This window comes from Filicampus tigris, chromosome 3, assembly GCF_054856515.1.
Source record: "Filicampus tigris isolate MCC_2025a chromosome 3, RoL_Ftig_1.0, whole genome shotgun sequence".
In the NCBI taxonomy this organism is placed as follows: Eukaryota; Metazoa; Chordata; class Actinopteri; order Syngnathiformes; family Syngnathidae; genus Filicampus; species Filicampus tigris.
In genome coordinates, this window is record NC_141219.1 from 25786603 (window position 1) to 25807209 (window position 20607).

At 40.5% G+C, this 20607-nt stretch overlaps 1 protein-coding gene across 2 annotated transcripts in view; it reads left to right on the forward strand.

Annotated features, from left to right (window-relative positions):
• apba2b (amyloid beta (A4) precursor protein-binding, family A, member 2b) overlaps positions 1-18838 on the forward strand; it is a 56441-nt gene extending 37603 nt beyond the window's left edge. The window contains exons 4-14 of one of the 2 annotated variants that reach the window (XM_086025841.1): positions 4108-4188; positions 5908-5947; positions 6387-6532; positions 11223-11258; positions 11958-12044; positions 12893-13078; positions 14013-14192; positions 15224-15436; positions 15537-15656; positions 15896-16036; positions 16122-18838. In XM_086025841.1, the coding sequence (XP_085881967.1) occupies positions 4108-4188; positions 5908-5947; positions 6387-6532; positions 11223-11258; positions 11958-12044; positions 12893-13078; positions 14013-14192; positions 15224-15436; positions 15537-15656; positions 15896-16036; positions 16122-16193 (1302 nt within the window). In that variant the 3' untranslated portion in view covers positions 16194-18838. The remainder of the gene's footprint in view (positions 1-4107; positions 4189-5907; positions 5948-6386; positions 6533-11222; positions 11259-11957; positions 12045-12892; positions 13079-14012; positions 14193-15223; positions 15437-15536; positions 15657-15895; positions 16037-16121) is intronic. The other variant, XM_086025842.1, reaches the window with a different exon arrangement.
• Positions 18839-20607: the final 1769 nt, after the last annotated feature.

Below are 20607 nucleotides of genomic sequence, written 5' to 3' on the forward strand. Positions count from 1 at the left end.
TTTTATTATTATTTTTTTTTTTATGCACAAACCCCCTCAAAAGGCATTTCCAAACCTTTTTTAGCGCCCTTTGATTTAACAGTACTTGAAGTATTGAGGCAGGCATGCAAAATGTAGGAAGTTATCAACAAAAGCAATATAGCAATGCATCTGTGCTCAGTAGTTGTGCGGAAATGATATTCATAATCCATCTTTTTGATGGCTGTCGGGCAGAGACTCTTGCCTTTGAATATAATGGAAGAGATTGTGGCCAGGAGCGAGTCTGGGGGTTACAGGGGAAATGTTTCTCATTTCTCCACCTAAAATAGGTGTATTCTTCCCCCTCCCCCGTGTTCTTTGATTTCTCCGTGTCCTTGTGCCCTGCTCTCACAAAGCAGAATAGATACACATAAAGCACATTAACACACTACACTACATACACACACACACACGAATAAACTGCACAGATGCGCCCTCTCTCTAAATCAGATGGTGAACAGCGAAGTTTTAATGTTGTTGAAATGCACATCTGCTCTACCATGTGAACATGTGCTTGCATGTTCACTCTATGGTGCTCTTTCGTAGTCCAGAAGTGGGTCACACACACATTTCGAAACAGTGCATAGATATTATTGGCAGTGGTTACCACACGCACGCACACACACGTACTGTATTCTCCAATACAATGTACTTGTAGTGTATTTTTTAGGTTGTAATTAGTCGTTCTTTGTGTATTGAGGTAATACAGTCCATTGAATAAAGTTATACTGTGACTACACCAGTTCTTGATATTTATTAAGGTTGAACAGTATCTATCGGTGTATCCATCAGTGTCAAGTGTATTAAATGGGAAGTCAACCCAAACATATTGTTTTTTTTAAGAATATGTTCTGTGCAGGCCCACTAGTTGAAACAAGGCATTCTGATTAATATTGCATTTGTGGAATATGAGTTAAGAAGCAAAATCTAGCCATCTCAGGGGGTGGCCTTTTTGTCACTTCTGTTGACTGAAAATGACATCACAGTTGCTCAGGGCTCAGGTAATGACCAATCACGGCTCTGCTTCAGAAACAGGTGAGGTGTGATTGGTCGTTACTTGAGCCCTGAGCAACTTTGATATCATTTTCAGTCGACAGAAGTGACAAAATGGCCGCCCCCAGAGATGGCTAAAAACAGGTGTATTAACTAATATCCCGAAACGCAATGTTTATCAGAATGTCTCGTTTCAACTATTGGGCCTGCATACATATTCTTGAAAAAAAAATGCTTGGGTTGACTTCCCATTTAAAACCAAGTACAGGTAATATTATGATAGCCTATTACTTTTAAGTCAAGCTAAGCATGTAGGCATGTTTGTCATTGTTTTAGATATACACATTCTTCATGTCAGTGTTTAAATTTGTTCATCTGTTACTTGTAGGGTTGGATTAGGGTTACAGTTATAACTGAGAAATTGTTCAGTCCTACTTTCTACAATGGGGAATGCATCTGCATTTTTGATCTGGTGTCAAATTCACATTTGCTAATTTCATATTTCTTTGCATATATGTATGGTTGGACGAGTACCGATAGTAGCCTTTTTTCAAGGTACTGGATACTTGTGAAGGACGCAAGGCCAAAAAAATCTGTCATCAAAAAAGTCTTCCTTGCCAGTAGTTGGTGCTACACTCAATCAATCAATCAATCAATCACATTTTATTTATATAGCACTTTTCATACATAAAAATGCAACTCAAAGTGCTTTAAAACATTCAAAGCAAAACATAGAATTATCTTCAATCAAAAGAAAAGATAAATTATTTAAAAGTTGTTGAAAGCCAAACTAAAAAGGTGTGTCTTGAGCTTCCTCTTAAAAATATCAACAGTCTCTGCAGACCTGACATCCTCTGGCAGGCTATTCCAAAGGTGAGGACCAAAATGGCTGAATGCAGCCTCGCCATGCATTTTGGTCCTCACCCTTGGAATAAATAAAAGGCCGGCGCCAGAGGACCTCAGGATCCGCGAGGGCTGGTATGATAAAAGCAAATCAGATAAATAAGATGGCCCAAGATCATTAACACATTTATAAACTAATAAAAGTACTTTAAAATCGATCCTGAAACACACAGGGAGCCAATGCAGCAATTTCAAAACTGGCGTAATGTGCTCCCGCCCTCTGGTTCTCGTCAGCACCCGAGCGGCTGAATTCTGCAGTAGTTGCAGTGGTGAAATGCTCTTTTTCGGGAGGCCAGAGAGCAGGGCATTACAGTAATCTAAACGACAGGAAATAAAGGCATGCATCAGCACTTCCGTGTTAGCCTGAGGGAGAAACGGGCGGACTCTGGCGATATTCTTAAGGTGATAAAAACCAATCTTGGTTACATTTTTAATATGAGGAATAAAACTGAGCTCAGAGTCAAAAATGACGCCAAGGTTCTTCACACAGTGTGAGGGATTAAAAATGTGTAGTTTTGGTAAAAGCTTCTCTCTCTGACCTTCGGGACCGATAACTAAGACCTAAGACACTGTGGCCGTTTGACACATCGGCCTATCATCATGTGTGTCTGAAAGACAGAAAGGTCTTTGTTCACAATGATTTGTAATTGTCCATCCATCCATTATCGATACCGCTTATAAGGTACCTCACAAGGGTTGGCTGCTGCACAAGGCGTGCTGGAGCCTATCCCAGCTGTCTTCGGGCAGTAGGCGGGGGACACCCTGAATCGGTTGCCAGCCAATCGCAGGGCACACAGAGACAAACAAACATCCGCACTCACAATCACACTTTTAGGGGCAATTTAGAGTGTCCAATCAACCTACCATGCATGTTTTTGGAATGTGGGAGGAAACCGGAGTACCCGGAGAAAACCCACACAGGCACGGGGAGAACATGCAAACTCCACACAGGGAGGCCGGAGCCGGGATCGAACCCACGACCTCTGATCTGTGAAGCGGACATGCTAACCAGTCGACCACCGTGCCACCCGATTTGTAATTGTGTTAAATGAAATCGCATGTATCGGTAGTACTAGTGGTGTTGGTATTGTTATTGTTGAGTACTCAAGAGTGAATACTTGTACTGGTATCAGTTTGAAAAAAGTGGTATCAAATATCCCTAACATACATTGTATATTGTTCAAAAGTGTTAAATCAAAAAGGGACAACACTTCCAGTGTGTAACTAATGATATAAACAATACAGGCATAGATATATGCATCTTATTTTTAGCATGTTCGCTGGACTTTATGGGTACTGTATATTATGGTTTCTGAACTTCCAACACAAAACATTCACATGGCATCTGTCATGACTAATCATCATTTTAGTAGTCTAGGTCATTGATTTCACGTATCAAAACTGCACATGTTCTTCCTGAGCAATATGTCTTTACATAATTGCTTTAATTATATGCAAATGGTGAAAATATCCGTGATGGAAGTGTGTACTGTAGCAGGGTTTTTAGTCGTATACAGCTTTGTGGCGCGGCATGGAATTTAGCATCACATCCCACTGAATAACACAAATCTCATTAACGGCAGTTTTCACAACTGAGTTACAGAACACAGTGAATACTAATCAGGTCTTTAGCTCTCATTTTCCAAAGGAGGGTCACTAATGTCATACAGTATACAGTACGTACTGATTCATTTCAGCTCCATTTGCCTGACAACATTGCCACTGAATGACACATTTCCACTTTTCATCTCTGCCCACCCGGTGAGGAGCACGTTTATTGGCAAGAGGCTTCATTGGGCCAGTAATGGTAGAATGTTAATAAGCGGTTGCGCACAGCGAGATAGATGTATCCCGGGGAGTAATGATAATCCTCTGCCTGTGTGATTGTGTGCTGGCTGACCTGCTTATAACCAAGTATTTGCTAGGAGCTGAGACAAAATAAAAAACTGAATGAAGGGCAAGTGAAAGACAGCATACGGTAATTCTGACCGAGTCACTTGTTTCAAACTATTTGGGATCAATCCAAATTCAAGGCAAATTTGTTTATTCTCCATCAGTTTGGAGAGTTCCGGCAGATCTGCATTTTAAGATACACTTCTTTCAACCCAGTCTGTAGCAGGTTCAGGTATTTCCTCGAAAGCTGTCCTGTTCTATATTTTTGTTCACACCTGTTTGTCTGTTTTGACCTTCCAGGTGAACAATGGTGCAGAGCAGCCCAGAAAACAGCAGCGCTCTGACCTGAACGTTCCCCTGGAGAACAACAATGTACCAGATGTAAGATTTGTGCTGCTCTATTCTTTCATACCAGAGGTGGGAATTGCGTCAGTACTGACAGAAGGTCCGTCAATCCGACAGACGCCCGTTTTGTGCATGAATGACAAATGACAAATGATAGGAAACTTAAAAAAAAACTGGTGGACTTCCCTTTGCTGACAACTGTGTTGCGCGCGTTTGTTCGCGGGTTGAACATACACTGGGGTCGTCTGCATACACTCTGGGCTCATCTCCTCTAATCGCACGTTCCTAGGTCCGCGCGCCTCGAAACTCTCTTCACATTCTAGCACCTCCCACCACAAAGTCCATCGAGGTAGAAATGTTTTGGAGTAATGAGACTATTGCTCCTCCATACCGCCATTTGATGGAGACGTCTGCTAAAGGGGACGTCGCGTCATTGATGCGTGTCACAAATGCACCGGCTTGCGCTCATATTATTCGATTGGTTGCCATGACAACAGAATTTACAATCTTTGAGGCCAATACTTTATGTATGTGTATTTATTTGCATATAAACCTTTATGGTTATGGTTTTCTGTTAAATCTTGGTGAAATGATTTTTTTTGTGAATATTTTGTAAACAATTACTTCTAGTTTGGGTCACGTATGCTGGATATACATCAGACAGACAGAGAGATAACTGGAGGGAAAGAGAAAGCGAGAGAGACGAGAGTACTGTGTCATGTGATGGACTTGATTTATCTACTCTTGGGTTACATAGCACACATAGTATTTATTGAATGTTTGAGTCAAAGAGATGATTATTGATTGTAAATGTTAAGGCGTGGTTCTTTACCGGAGTAGATACACTACATTCCTTGTGCTGGTGTAGTTAGTTTGTAGAAGAAGAAGAAGAAGAATATCAGTCAGCCCTAATATAGTAGTGATGAACTGTAATTTAGCGATGATGGAAGCGTGGTTAAAATTACAATGACTGACTGGCTGACTGACCTAAATTAGCGGTGACGAACTGTAATTTAGCAGTGACGGAAGGGCGGTTAAAATAACGATGATGAAATGGCGACTCACTGACCATTACAGTTTTAATTCAGTTTGAAATAATGACAGACTGACGAATGACGGACCGGTAAAATGTGCTGATGCCACCTCCGTCTGATACCTGTGTGCATTTGTCAAATTGTCAAGTCCACTTAAAAGTACAGATATTGCTGTTTTTATATAACAATGGCCGTGTGTGACTGCATAAAGGAATCATTTTCGAATTACACCCCAGCACGTCGTCTGCATATGCTTCGGTGGATTTCTCGTAAGTGAGCCTGATATTTCAGTGAAGAGATGGTGCTTGTTTTCTGAAATGTTCCACAAAGTGCTTTTGTCCTCGGTAGTCTTCAGTTCTATCCTGTAGGAATAAGCTGAATAACAATCATGTCACAGTTCACAGCCAGATAGCATTCCTCCTCCCGCATGTATGTTTATCTAGCTTCCACAGAAATGTATGCAGGATTATGTCTTTTTACTCTCCCTACACCCACTTTTACTCATGAGCATAGTGCAACAAACCCATTTTTTTAATCAATTTTCTTGCAAAACCATTCATGGTCATGGTTGAGTTGACGAGCATTTCAGCCGAATAGAAGCGTTGACATTAGGCAGACATGCTAACCACCACAACCGTTCCCAAAAAGCAGATTTCGCTCAATCTATCTCGAAATTACATCGTATGACATCATAACACTGTATTATGTTTTTGTTTTGCAGACTACTAAAAAAGTTGCGTCGTTCCCCAGCTTTGTTGATGGTAAGTTCATTTGCCTGTACATGATCTGCTGTATGTTGTCCTCAAAGTAAAGCAGCTGCAGTGGGAGGCACTGATCTCCACCTCCAGTCTACCCCACGGAAGGCCTGGTTGAGCTCCTTCTGTGCTCTTTCCACGCCTGCAGCCAGACGTTAGACCAAATGACGAGTGCGAGGGGCTTTACTATGTCTGCTTCCTCGGATTGTGACAGTGCAACACGGCCCAGAGCGGCTGTCTTGTCTACATTTACATATATCGCAGATTAATCTCAACCCAGGCTTCCTCACACATCGCGCCTCCATCAGCTCCCGGCCAGTGGCCATCTCATTGCTCACACAATCTGTTATTGTTCTGTCACCGCGGTTTCACCATACCCGCACCAAACTCTGTCAGCTCCTCCTGTTGGCTTCATATTAACACTCCTCCTTTCTCCCTGGCGTAGTCCCAGGACCCTGCGAGCCAGAAGATCTGATTGATGGAATCATCTTTGCAGCTAACTACCTGGGCTCCACTCAACTACTGTCCGAGAGGAACCCTTCCAAGAATATCCGCATGATGCAAGCGCAGGAGGCAGTCAGCAGGGTCAAGGTACTAAAAGACCAGAATACAACGTATATAAAATATCGTTTATTGGTCCAACGGTGAATGACAAACTTTTAAGGTGTGGTCATTTTAAGGTTTGATATGCTTCAGTTAGATGGTGCCAATCAGACATGTTTTCATCGCAGAACAATTATTTATACAATTACACAGTTTGGTTTACATGGACAGATTAGCTAAATGACTGCTGTAATTCGACCAAGGGACGTAATAGTACTACTTTCTTTGTACCAGTAAACAGGGCTTTTTTGTTGCACTATATAGAAAAAAAGTAGGCAAGCTCACAGAAAACTGCTTCCATTCGAGCAATGATTTGGACAGTTATAACTCTGTACATTTTCCATGCGCTGTACAATATGGCATGCATCTATTTTGTTAAGCTTGTTCTACAATGATGGGCGGCATTGTCACGTCTTGTGTGTGTGTGTGTGTGTTTTTTTTTCCCCACAAAAGCATAGACAAATATATACGGCCTAAATGTGCTACATTAGATGTGTGGTGAACATACATACAAATTGAACATTAGTCATATGTAGGCTCTGCCTACAGAACGCAGAATGACATGGTCGGGGTTTGCTCCCTGATTTTTTGAAATAGAAATATTGATATTATATTGAGTGCAATTTCTCTTGATATTGATGAGGTGTCTATCGCGATATGTGTTGATATTTGAATTATTGCCCAGCCCGATAGGCAGACTACACCCTGGATTGGTTGCCAATCATTCACATAATAAAATAATAAAAATGGTGTTTAAATATTAAGTCAATCTAAAAAGTTATTTTGTATAACACGTGACTGTGATTGACACATACAAATTCCATTTTCGTTGCTGGCCTGCAAAATAAGTCTTTCCTTATTTTGAAAGTGTGCTTCTCTCTCTAGTAATAATTAGTATGACATTCATGAATATTGAATAACAATCTGTGACATCATCTACTTCTAAGTTGAATGAATGTCACTTATGAATCTGAAATGTGAGTGTTTAGTCCAGTAGGAGTCAAAAAACAAAATGACAGAGAAGCTTTATAATGTCCTTAAAGTTCAAGGGTTGATTTTTTTTTGTCTTTGTGGAGCAGTTTTGCAAAGCAGTGACTTCATTTGAGGAGCAACTTTCTCATTTTTAGGAGCTATTTTTTTGCAGGTTAATCTCAGGGACCTGAAGCAAGGCCTTTATTAAACAATGATAATACAACCATTAAATAAAAATATAATAAGCAAATAAAAATACGACAATTGTTTTTCTTTTTTGGTATAATTTATATAAATTCACATTTATGTATAGGCGCAAACTGTATTTTCTTGTGTAGAAACATTTTCAGTGGGGCACTTTCAAACACGAATACAAATTTCAGTTTAAACTTCTACTTCTGAGTAGAATGGTCTTTTAGGAAAGCTAAATTCATTTAAATATATATATATATATATATATATATATATATATATATATATATATATATATATATATATATATATATATATATATAAGATCTACTCTAATGTAATTTTGACAACATTTATTGTCCAGAAGTCAAAATCAAAACTCAGGACTCTATTGTAACAACAAACCAATAAGCATTACTGATTATGATAAATGTTTTATACCATATTAATATCTTTTAAGCATATAGACCACTCTTCCTGGCTGACATACGCAGTAACAGAATTTAATTCATTTTCGGTTTCAGGTTCCGTATAGCCAGTACGATTTTCTCTCGAGAGTCGAGACACTTATTCATTTGCCTGCTATGTTGCTGTTCAAAGTTGGATTCTCTCCACTTTGAGTTCACAAAAGTGTACTCCATCACCCAAGCACTCAATTCCAGTGTTAAACGGTTACGTGTCAATCTTAGGTTATTTTAGCAATAAGCATTACTTCTCCGCCTTCCCTCGTAATCCCTTCATGAGAACAATACTTATCAGAAGTGCATCTTATTCGCCGCCATTGAGGTGATGATTACTGACCTAATAGAGATACCATACTTTGGGTTGTGCTTTCATGACTGACACACTTCAGGCGCAATGAGCAGCGTTCATCTGCACGGAAGTGGGTTAGTCCGACTATTGGTAAATTAGCAGCCACTCACAAGATGGCATATTTTAAAAAGGCCACTGTGGGCCTGAGCACAGCTGACTTCATTCACCGCCAATCAATGGACACAATGAGCAGAAAGAGATGCCGCGATCTCTGCGTGACCAGAGCATTTTCAATGCTCTTAGCCAAGCCAGTACGTGTGGCAAAAGACAACATACGCATGTACCCTCATCAAATCCAGAATGAGGTGGTGATAACCACTGGCTACTTAAATGTATCCGCAGACCTTTTATCTATCCCTATCGGGTATAAAAGGAGCATCTCAGAAAAGGCTCCGTTATTCACAAGCTAAGAGAGGTTCACCACTTTGTGACACCGTGTGAGTAAATAGTACTTTGTTTTCAGAACATTTCGCAATGTACAATTGCAAGGGACGTAGGGATGTCATGATCCACAGTCCATAATATTATGACAAGATTCAGAGAAATCTCTGGAGAAATCTGTGCGAGTAAGCGAAAACCAACATTGAATGGCCGTGACCTTTGATTCCTCAGATGGCACTGCATTGAAAACTGTCATCTTTGTGTAAAGGTTGTTGCCACGTGGGCACAGGAACACTTCAGAAAAGCAATGTCAGTTAACACAGTTTGTCGCTACACCTATATATGTGAGTTACAACTCTACCACGCAAAGCGAAAGGCATATATCAACAAAGGCTGCTGACTTTTCTGGGTACAAGCTCATGAGATGGACTGATGCAAGGTGGAAAAGTGTGCTGTGGTCTGACGAGTCCATATTTCAACTTGTTTTCCAAAATAATGGACGTCGTGCCCTCTGTGTCAAAGGGAATAAGCACCATCCGGATTGTTATCAGCGCAAAGCTAGCATCTGTGATGGACATTTGGGTGTGATGCTACGTCATTGTGTCAGTGCTTGCCCATTCGGGAAGGCACCATGAATGCAGAAACGTACATACAAGTTTTGGAACAACAACTGGCATCCAAGCAAGATTTTTTTTTTAGGAACTGTTGAGCAATTGAAGTTGTACATCAATCAAGAATAGGAAAGAATTCCTTCCACCTAAAAAGTTTCCACAATTAGTGTGCTCAGTTCCTGAATGCTTTTTAAGTGGTGTTAAAGGGAAAGGTCAGAGCTGGGCATTTTACAAAAATTTCCCAGTGTGTTTATCGCCCTCTACCTGCAGCCGGGGTCCCCCATCCATTTATCGGCCTTTTTGTCCTGCCGGAACAAATAGTATTCGCCTATAGCTTCACTGTGAAAATAGACTGTAGACGATGACATAGATGGAAAAATGGGCTTCCGACTATGTTTAATCAATGCAATTTTTTAAGGTTCCATCATTGGTGTATAGACGGACAGGTCCATCACATAGGTGGAATGCCCAGCTCTGGGAAAGGTGATGTAACACAGTGGTAAACATGATCCTGTCCCAGTATTTCTGGAGTGTGTTGCAGATATCAAATTCTTTTTTTCCAAAATAAAATAAAATATATCAGTTTAAATATGAAATATCTTTTCTTTGTAGTGCATTCAATTGAATACGAGTTGAAAAGGATTTTCAAATCAAGCGTGTGTATGTGTGCCACACTGAGCTTAAAGAAATAAATCAAGTGTAAATTGTACCAAAGCCTTTGTAGGTTATTTATGCAGCTTTTTTTCTGCATGGTACTTACCGTTTGATGTAATATTTATGTGGCTTTATCCTCACTCACTCCTTCCTGCTGTCTGTCTCCTCCCTACTGAGCTTCCCCAAAGCAGAGAAGCCGTGGAAAGAGTAAATCATGGTAAACAACCCCCCAAAAACCCAAACAAATGCAAGAAAGGCTTTCTTGTGACAGATGTGACAGTTGAACCCTGGGCAAAAATCCACTTTCACATGGTATTTGGGTTATTGGTAGATGGCGAAAGGAACATTTAGGGCATCATTAAGATTCTTAACGAGGGGTGCAACTATAACAAATGTTAAATTCAGGCCCTATTCCTGTCAAATGTAGTCAGACGAGTGCTGTCTGTAAACCAAGTACAAAATCAGCTACAGTCATAAAAACTAAAACTGTTCACTGATCACTTTAATTCCAAAGATGGTGACCCAACCAAGATTGAAGCATCACATCGAAATCCTCGTTCGGGGCTTGATGTGCTCCCCTCTCTTTGTGTGGTTGATGGTTATTTCGTGGATGTTTTATTTCATGTTTGGAGGTGACACAACTAACTAATAATGAAACAATCCAACCTTTAACGTAGATTTTTTTTTTTTTACTACTGAATTCCGATTCTGATTTACAATTAATTTTTGTTTGCATGTTGTTTTAAATACTGTGTTCATAGACAATTATTGCAATTGGTAATTGCGGTTTTAATTCATAACTGATAACCGAAATCGCTGTGCTTATGCTACCTCCACAGACACACACACACACTTAACACGCGCACACACGCAGTCAAGCACACACACGCACCCAACTTTTCAGAGAAAGGCAATAGCACTGCTATTTTTTGGTTTGGGGCTTTGCTGTCTTACCCTTCATTTACCTCTTTTATTTCCCCCTCCCCCCGTTTTTGTGCTCCCATATCTGCTGATCTTGTCTCGTCCAAACTCCTACCTGGCCACCCGCCTGCCAGAGGGTACAGAAGGCTGCCAAAATCAAGAAAAAAGCGGTGTGTAATAGATGCAGCAAAAAGAAAACATCTTGCATTTTCTCCCACCTTTTTTCTTTTCTTTTTTTTTATGGGGTGGGGAGGTCTGGGGGGTCTGTAGTGCCTTTCCATCAATACCATGTATGTTTTCTGTGGTCATTTCTGATTTAATCAAATATTTGTTTTCTGTTTAAGTCAAACACAGTATGCATGCTTCAAAAATAATTATTCAATCACTGACATTTTTTCTTTGGTTGTTGTATTGAAATTCAAAGAAATGTAAATGAAAATAGATGAATAAATGCATTCATTGCCTAATTGCACATGTTTTACATTTACATGTGGTAGGTATGATTTTAAGGTTTTGGTTTATAGTTTTTATCTGAGCCAGTAAAAAATGACACAGCTGTCTATCAACAACAACAGGTTAAATGACAAATGATTTCATAATTTAACCTAATTATAAGTAAAATCATAGCACATGTTGAATGCATGTTGCATTTGTGTGTGTGTTTTTTTCCAACACTATTTGCAGCCCTGTGACTTCATCAAATGCTTCAGGTGACTTAATAGTCAATAGTCATTGCTGTGTTTCATTAAGATTGTCTAAAATGTGACACAGGCATCACATAGGCAGTTCCGAATGAATGACGCACAGCTAAATTAGCTCTTGGACAAATGGTGAAACGTGACCGTGTTTGCATTTTTTATTTCCTCCAGAGCCAAGATGGAGACGCTCAAACCCTCACTGAAGTTGATCTATTCATCTCCACTCAGAGGATCAAGGTCCTCAATGCAGACTCACAGGTGAGCACGTTTCTCCAAGTGCTTCATTTTACTTCAAGAAGGAACGTTGTGTTCTCTCAAACAAGCGAAGACTAAGTGGTTGCGTTGTAGCTTCTGAAATCCCACTGCAGATTTTATGACGTGACAGAGGATTAGGGCAGACTTCATAATACCCAAAATGCTTCACAAACATCTGTGCTTGCAGGATGAGTCAACATGTACTGTGCCAGCTATCTGGTTGCAGCTCTAGTATATGAATATTTATTCCTTTATGCACTCAGTCACAATTGGATTGTTTTTCCTTTTTCTGATAGCTCATTTCGTTTTATAAGGCAGATTATTTTTTCCTTTTTAATGATAAATGATCTTATGTGCAGTGTATTGCAGTTTTCTTTGTTTTTAGCAGAACAAAATGAAGGCGGATGTGTGTGTTTGCAAAGTTGGGCACTTCACCCTTTTTTGCCGGTCCGTCCTCCGTTTGCGACCTGAGTACCCTTATCCCTCCGTCCTTATCCATAAAAAATATCTTCCTTTGACCCCGTCTGTCCTCGTCTTTTTAAAGAGCTTCCGCCTTTACATTCCGTCCCAAAATTGAATGATAGAAATATGTGGAGGTTTTAAAAAATTAAAGCCCTCATGATGAAAGTCTGTGAAAACTGAGAAAACAGTTTTAGTACTGTGCAACAGTTTATCAACATGAACACCTATCAAACCACCATTGATTTTATGTGTATACATATTATATACATTATTTTCTAAAAAAAAAAAAATTACCGTGCGTGTTATGTAAAGTTTTTATCCTGTGCATTTGATACATTTTCAATACGTATGATAATATCCTTTTTATTGTTTTGTTGCTGGGTCTATAGGAAACAATGATGGACAATGCACTGCGCACCATATCCTACATTGCTGATATTGGAAACATCGTGGTACTAATGGCAAGACGTCGAATGTCACGTACAGCTTCCCAAGATTGCATTGAAACCACACCTGGGGCGCCTGAGGCCAAGAAGCAGTACAAGATGATTTGCCATGTTTTTGAGTCTGAGGACGTAAGTGTCTTAAACTATGTTGGTCATTGCCCTAGTGGCGCCACATACCGTTACTCACCTACATTAGAGAGCTATACCAGAGTCAATAATGTGGAAGCTTTTTCAAAGTGGCAATTTTAAAATAAACAAAATAAGAATACTGTATCTATTAAGTGACATTCAAATGTGGCAACAACATACTAGCTGGTAAAAAGGTCAACAGTAGCCTTTCTATGACATCATCCTAGTGGATCACTCTCCAGACATGACCAATCATTCCATACTTAATCCATTATTTTATTAGTGTAACAGTTGGCTATGCATGTGTGTCGGTCAGGTTGAGTGTAATATTGCGTTTTATAATGAGACCATAATGATCAATATTTTCCTTTACTATTTTGAATGTAGTTTTGTCCATTCTTTTCACCCTGAAGGAAATAAATAGTTATTTGAAATCTATATTGGACCTAAATCATGCAAATTGGACAGGCAGTGTTCTGCTTAAAGCCAGAGCTGTAGCACGTCTTGCTTCTGATTGAGCACGACCTGGCAACTTGAGCAATGTTCCACAGTGCAGCCCGCAACTCAGCATCTGTGCCAGTCATTGAAAGGCTGTCTCATCTAGTTGATGGGAATTAAAGGTCAGCGGAGTGTCATAGCGGAAGCATACAGTCCCTTATCCAGTATCTCACACATTTTGTTTCTGCTTTGTCTCCATGTTCATGGTTATATGCATGGGGAAAACAGGTTCATAGTACAATATATTGATGTCAAGTTGTCTGTTCAAATTATGTTGTACATGTTCTTAGGGAACTTCTTTCTGCTTGGGATGCCACCACAATGACTAACTTCTTTCAACATGCATGCACCTGCGTGACTGTCTCTCCATCACTGGTTCTACAGGGTGGCCTTTGATACGTTGTTTTGTTTTGTTTTATTGCATTGTTGTACACAGGCTCAGCTCATCGCCCAGTCCATCGGCCAAGCTTTCAGCGTAGCTTATCAAGAGTTCCTGAGAGCCAATGGAATCAACCCTGAGGACCTGAGTCAAAAGGAGTACAGTGACATCATCAACACACAGGAGATGTACAACGATGACCTCATCCACTTTTCCAACTCTGAAAACTGCAAAGAGGTGAATAAGCTTTGAGTAAGATGGCCAAGTTTCTCACCCTATCTCTAAAGAGGATCCTCATTTAGGATCTGTGTGCCACGGGTGACCCTACCAGGGGCATAAAAGGCCTGACGACATAGCTCCTAGGATCATTGAGACACACAAACCCCTCCACCGCGGTTAGGTGACGGCTCTCGGAGGGGCAATATTTTTTATCTATTTATCTTTTTACTTCAAGCAAAGTAGGGTGGTGTCCGCCACGCTTGGTAAGACAGCATCCAAGTGCCCCCTAAAGGCCTCTACACACCAATCCGATGTCGTGGCCAACTGTCGCGTCGGCCTAGAAGTCGGCACGTCGGACCGGAAAATGACGCAAGAACACACTGCAAAAGCCAACTACTCTCGACCTTCTGTGCATTCTTGAGAAGTAAAACCCCTCCATACGAGTATAAAAATAAATCCTGCTTGGTATAACCAGTTGAGTCTTCATAGCTTCCCATAGTTTGCATTTCGTCACTCGATCGGTGTAGCCTTTGACGTGATGTTGAATAACAGCGGTCTTTCTTGAATTTGAGTGATTAATTCGTCTTCACACACCACCCATTAAATACGTAGAGATGTGAAAAATGAGCGAAGTTGATTAATTAGTTCTTGAGGAATCGCTTCAATTTTCATTGTTTGTCCACTCTCGTCAATTCCTGTTCTTGTCCAGTGCGCTGATTTCGCTAGCTAACAGCCAATCACCGTGATCATTTGTCTCGACCGCTCGACCACATGTTGAATTGGCCGAACACGCCCCCAACACGGCAAAGAGACGGCGTGTACCGACTTTCCGACGGCCGTCGGATTGCGGTGTAGAGTCTTAAATGATGAGCTGCCACTTTTTAGAGCCTAATTAGTGTCGTTGATTTTTGTTTGAAAAAAGGGGCAAGAATAAAGATGAGTATGAGTATATGGTCTAATGTCCCAGCAGGACTTTGTCTTCAGGCACGTTGTTTACTGTCGAGTCCATGGATAATAAAAACGGACCTCTCCTCTGCTTCCATCCACAGCTGCAGCTGGAGAAGAGCAAAGGTGAGATCCTCGGAGTGGTGATTGTGGAGTCCGGCTGGGGTTCCATCCTGCCCACTGTCATCTTAGCCAACATGATGAATGGCGGTCCTGCGGCACGCTCGGGCAAGCTCAGCATCGGAGACCAGATCATGTCCATCAACAACACCAGCCTTGTAGGGCTGCCACTCGCCACCTGTCAGGGAATCATCAAGGTACGCGGATAAAACACTGACCCACAAAAATTCAACTGAGTGTCTGTTTTTCTAAACATTTGACTGTGTGTTTGTTTGTCTGTGTGTGTGTGTGTTAAAGGGCTTAAAGAATCAGGTTCAGGTGAAAATGAACATAGTCAGCTGCCCTCCTGTTACTACTGTCCTCATCAAGAGACCTGACCTCAAGTACCAGCTGGGATTCAGTGTGCAGAACGGCATTGTAGGTGTCAGCCACAGTTTTCCTTTGTTTTCGCTTTCTTTTACATGTTTCAGATTTATATGTATATAAAGGTATATTCAATATATTATATATTCAATAAATCACATAATCTTTGGAAAGATCAGCTCAGTATAAACTAACCCTTTCCTAGCCCGGAAACACCTTCCCAGGTGGCTTCAGACGTTGAATGCGCTACTATAATATGAGGATCTTTTTCCTTTGTGTTGCTCTGACTTTAGATTTGCAGTCTAATGCGGGGGGGCATCGCAGAGCGAGGGGGGGTCCGAGTGGGCCACAGGATCATCGAGATCAATGGGCAGAGTGTTGTGGCCACAGCACATGAGAAGATCGTCCAGGCTCTCTCAAACTCTGTCGGAGAGGTGACACTGCACGCACACACACGCGTGCGCACGGGCACGCATTACATGGCTGATTTTTTCTTTTTCTTTGTTGTTTGACTTTTAGATTCACATGAAGACTATGCCTGCGGCCATGTTCCGACTCCTCACAGGCCAGGAGACGCCAATGTACTTATAAAGTGATGAACAGACTGTCAGTTGCTTGTCTATGAAATCTAGTATTGTACAAACTCGCAGGTCGATTCTTTTCCCCATCCTGTATTCATTGTTTGGATGACACTTGCGACAGCCGTTTTATTTATTTGGTTCCCCTTTGAAGAGCTGAACAAACTGTGTGAATGTTTTTTGTTTGTTTGTTTGTTTATTTATTGGTCTGTGCTCTTGTGTCCCTACAATGAGATGGAACGACTTACATGTACTGAGTGAAGGCCTCACATTTGGTTTTATATTCACGCGCAGAGTGCAATATATTTGACTACACACCGTATTCCAAATTATTATGCAAATTATGTTTTTCTCTGATTTTTATAGATGTATTCAAATAGAACGCAGCATCATTTTCAAGTCATCAACTGTTACAGATTAATTTGGATGAATAAATTTTTTTTTTTTTTTAGTAAAAAGGGAGCTTTTATTGAAATTCACAATTAGAAATGATTATGCACAGCAGTGTTTCAAGACATTTTATACAGTAAGGAACTGAAAATAGTCATTTGTTGGAATGTCAGCATTAGAGCATTAGAGGGTTTTATTTGCTGAAATCAAAAGCCATTTCAACCAAAAATAGGTCAAGTTACAATTTAACATAGAGCCTCCTGTTTCACAGCAACTTTGCAAGCTTTGCATTCATTGAACTTGAGTTTTTAAGATCCCTCATATTTTATTTATTTATATTATTATTATAGTACGGTATATTTGAGATATTTTGCTTGAGGATGATCCAAAGGTTCTGAACAGGGGGAAGATGGGAGCCACACACAACATTCTCTCCTTTCATGCTGCCCACAGCTGCCAATGATGTAGAGGTATTCCTTGTATCATGAGATTTTTCACTGATGAGTGCTGTGCAACCCTTGGATGGTCAGGATGGATGGACCAGTATATGGTTGATGGATGTCGCAACAAGGCTGCAACATCAGCAGGGAGGTAACGGAATCATGTTTTGAGCTGGAATCATGGCAAGAGATCTGATTGGCCACTGTCGGGGCCCTGAAGGTGTGAAAATAATCTCTGAAAAGTATGTGGAGTTTCTGACTGAGTACTTTCTTTGATTTGACAAAATTAAGAACAGAACTTTTCGCAACAACGTCATCTTAATGTATGCATGATAATGCACCATCTTGTGCCGCAAGAAATTTCTCTGCGTCATGGGCTGCTATGGGAATGAAAGGAAGAATCTTGTATGTGGCCCCTATCTTCCCCTGACAATCTACCCGGTTGAGAACATCCTTAAGCAAAAGGTCTATGAGGGTAGGAGGCAGTTCACATTCCAAAAAGCAGCTCTGGGAGGCTATACTGACATCCTGGAAAGAAATTCAAGGAGCTGTCCAAAAACTCACAAGTCCAATGGATGCAAGAATTACAAAGCTGCTATTAAATAAGAGGTCTTATGTTAAAATGTAACTTGACCTGTTAAGATCAAGTTTGTAACTGAAATGGCTTTTGATTTCAGCAAATCCAACCCCCTAATGCTACAAATTCAACAAATGACTATTTTATTTTTTTTATTTGATTTGATTTTTTTGAAACACTGCACTGCATAATAATAATTTGGAGAAGTGCACTTTAACACGAACTATATTTTCATTTATGAAAAAACTTATCAATGGGAGGTTAATTCAAAAACGTCCAATTATCTAACAGTGGACTTCATAATTATGCTGAGTGCCATTTGCATGGACTACTTTTAAAAAATCGGAGAAACATTTGCATAATCATTTGGAACACAGTGTATTTCTTGTATAGCGTCATGTTCATCTGTTTATTTATTGCCCATATGAATACTTTTGTTAAAAACGTGACAACTGGTGATGTCAGGAAATTTGGTGTAAATAGTTTACTGAAATGTGCAGTTAAGTGAGACACAGACGTATGGCAACAACATTAGTTGCAGGTCACGGTAATGACTGCCGGTTAAAGCCGAGATGTTTGTGTTGAAAATTATGGATTGAAATAGGCTAAGTTATCATACGTGTGATTGAAAGTGGGATGTCAATTACGGACTTAAGGGAGAAATGCCATATACTGTACTTTGGTTTAACTTTATGGCAATACACACTAAGGATGAAGTCTTTTCTATTGCTCATGTACAAACACATACATTTAAATAACAATAGCAAAACTAGCAAGATGCATCAATTATGCTTTTGATATCAGTTACTTGTTTGGGAAAAAAAAAAATGTTTCTTCAGTCTGCTTCCTGTCGTGTATGTTAATCTTTGATGTTCCTTACTGAAACTCATGCAAACAATGAGCGGACTGTGAATGTAATGTGAGCTGCCCCATTGCCATACCAAGTATTTGAATGTCTGTACATAAAAAGAAACCTGTTGTCTAGTATTGTGCGTATCATCTAAAGAGAAAACAGTGAAACGCGACGGTTTAGTCACTGCAAACGTGGTCCCCACTTGGTTGTTGGCTTTGGATCCTGGGAGGGAAAGAGCAAACGATGAATGGCACTGTGACAGTAAAAGCTTTACAACAGAGTAACGCTTTTAACAATCCACTGTATTCCTTTTAACCACATGAACATTATCGGTGTGCATGCCTTGTACTGTAGTATCATGTCATTGTGGCAAGATAATAAAATCAGAGGTAAACCTGGCTGGATGTGTGGGACTGGGTCCAATATTAAAGTGCCGTATCCAGAATGTGGTTCATTTGTGGAGTTTGCATGTTCTCTTTGTGCTCGAGTGGGTTCTCTGACTTTCTCCCACATGGAATCCAAATTGAGTGTGAGGAATTGTTTCTCGTGGTTGGCACATATGACTCAACATCGAGCGGTTCTGGCTTCAAATCTCAGTTCTGTGTGGAGTATGCATGTTCTTACCGTGCTTGCTTGCGCTTCCTCCTACATTCCAAACACATGAACGTTAGGTTAAGTGAAGGTTTTTAAATTGCCTATGGGCTGAATGGGAGTGTAAATGATTTGTTTGTCTATATGCGTCTTATGATTGGCTGCTGACCAGTCTAGAGTGTGCTCGCCTCCTGCCCTTGTATTCTGGGAAATGCTCCAACTATTGAAAATGGAGTGTGGGGTTAGCATGTTGTCCCCTTGCTTTGCCTGTTACGCTAATTGAAGACTCTATATTGTCCATAGGTATTAGGGTTCAGTTCAATTTCTTGGAAACTTCAGTTCGGTATGTTTTCGGTATAAAAAAGCAGATTTTTTAAAAAATGTTTATTTTGAAAAGATGACAAGTAAATGGTACATGTTTTTTTAGGAAAAAAAATAATAAAAGCGAACCATTCAGGTGGCATTCTAAGAAATTACACCAGAATAGAAAAACACTAACAATAAAGGTCTCTTAATTTTGTAAATTATTAAGACACTGAAATCTTTAAGAAGATTGTTCACGGTGGTCGACCGGTTAGCACGTCCACCTCACAGTTCAGAGGTCTTGGGTTCGATCCCGGCCCCGGCCTCCCTGTGTGGAGTTTGCATGTTCTACCCGTGCCTTCGTGGGTTTTCTCCGGGTACTCCGGTTTCCTCCCACATTCCATAAACATGCATGGTAAGGTGATTGGACTGTCTAAATTGCCCCTAGGTGTGATTGTGAGTGCGGATGTTTGTCTCTGTGTGCCCTGCAATTGGCTGGCAACCAATTCAGGGTGTCCCCCGCCTACTGCCCGAAGACAGCTGGGATAGGCTTCAACACGCCCCGCGACCCTTGTGAGGATAAGCGGTATCGATAATGGATGGATGGATGGATGGATGGATGGATGAAATCTTTAAACACTCAGCAGCAACAGCCTACGACACACCTAAGTATTCAAGTTAAAGCCAAGTTGTCATTAAAGTACATATACACTTTTTGTGAAAAAAATACACACAATAACAGTTACAATTATTGCTAACTGTATTAAAACTCTTTTTATAATGAAATACAGTAACTTTAAAGTCTTTGAATGTTCAACAGCATATTGTAATGAATTGGGTTATCTGTGTTGTGGTCGGATTTGTGTTTTGTGATGTCTCCGAGGTTCATGAATGCATCGTACGGCTAGCGAGAGACGTAGCGGAGAACAAAGAACAGAGCTGTTGTACTTTGTTTTTGGCTAAAAATACTGCTTGCTTCCTCGTCTAAGAAACATTCAAAGTCGGATGATGTCGTTTTGAGTGCTATTATGTTAGACGTGCTAGCTACAGCATAGCCAATGCAGCAATGTCGGCACACAACTTTTTTACTTATACACAGACCTTTCCCAATCGGCGATTTTTAACAGGAAAGTTAGAATGTTCCCAAACAGGAGACCGTAGTGTACGGGGCGCCTTCGAGCTCTGGCATGTTTGCGCATGCAATTATAATGCCATTTATCCTTGCATTTATGATTTATCACGGCTTCTGGCGTCCTGGCTCCTCTTTAGTGCC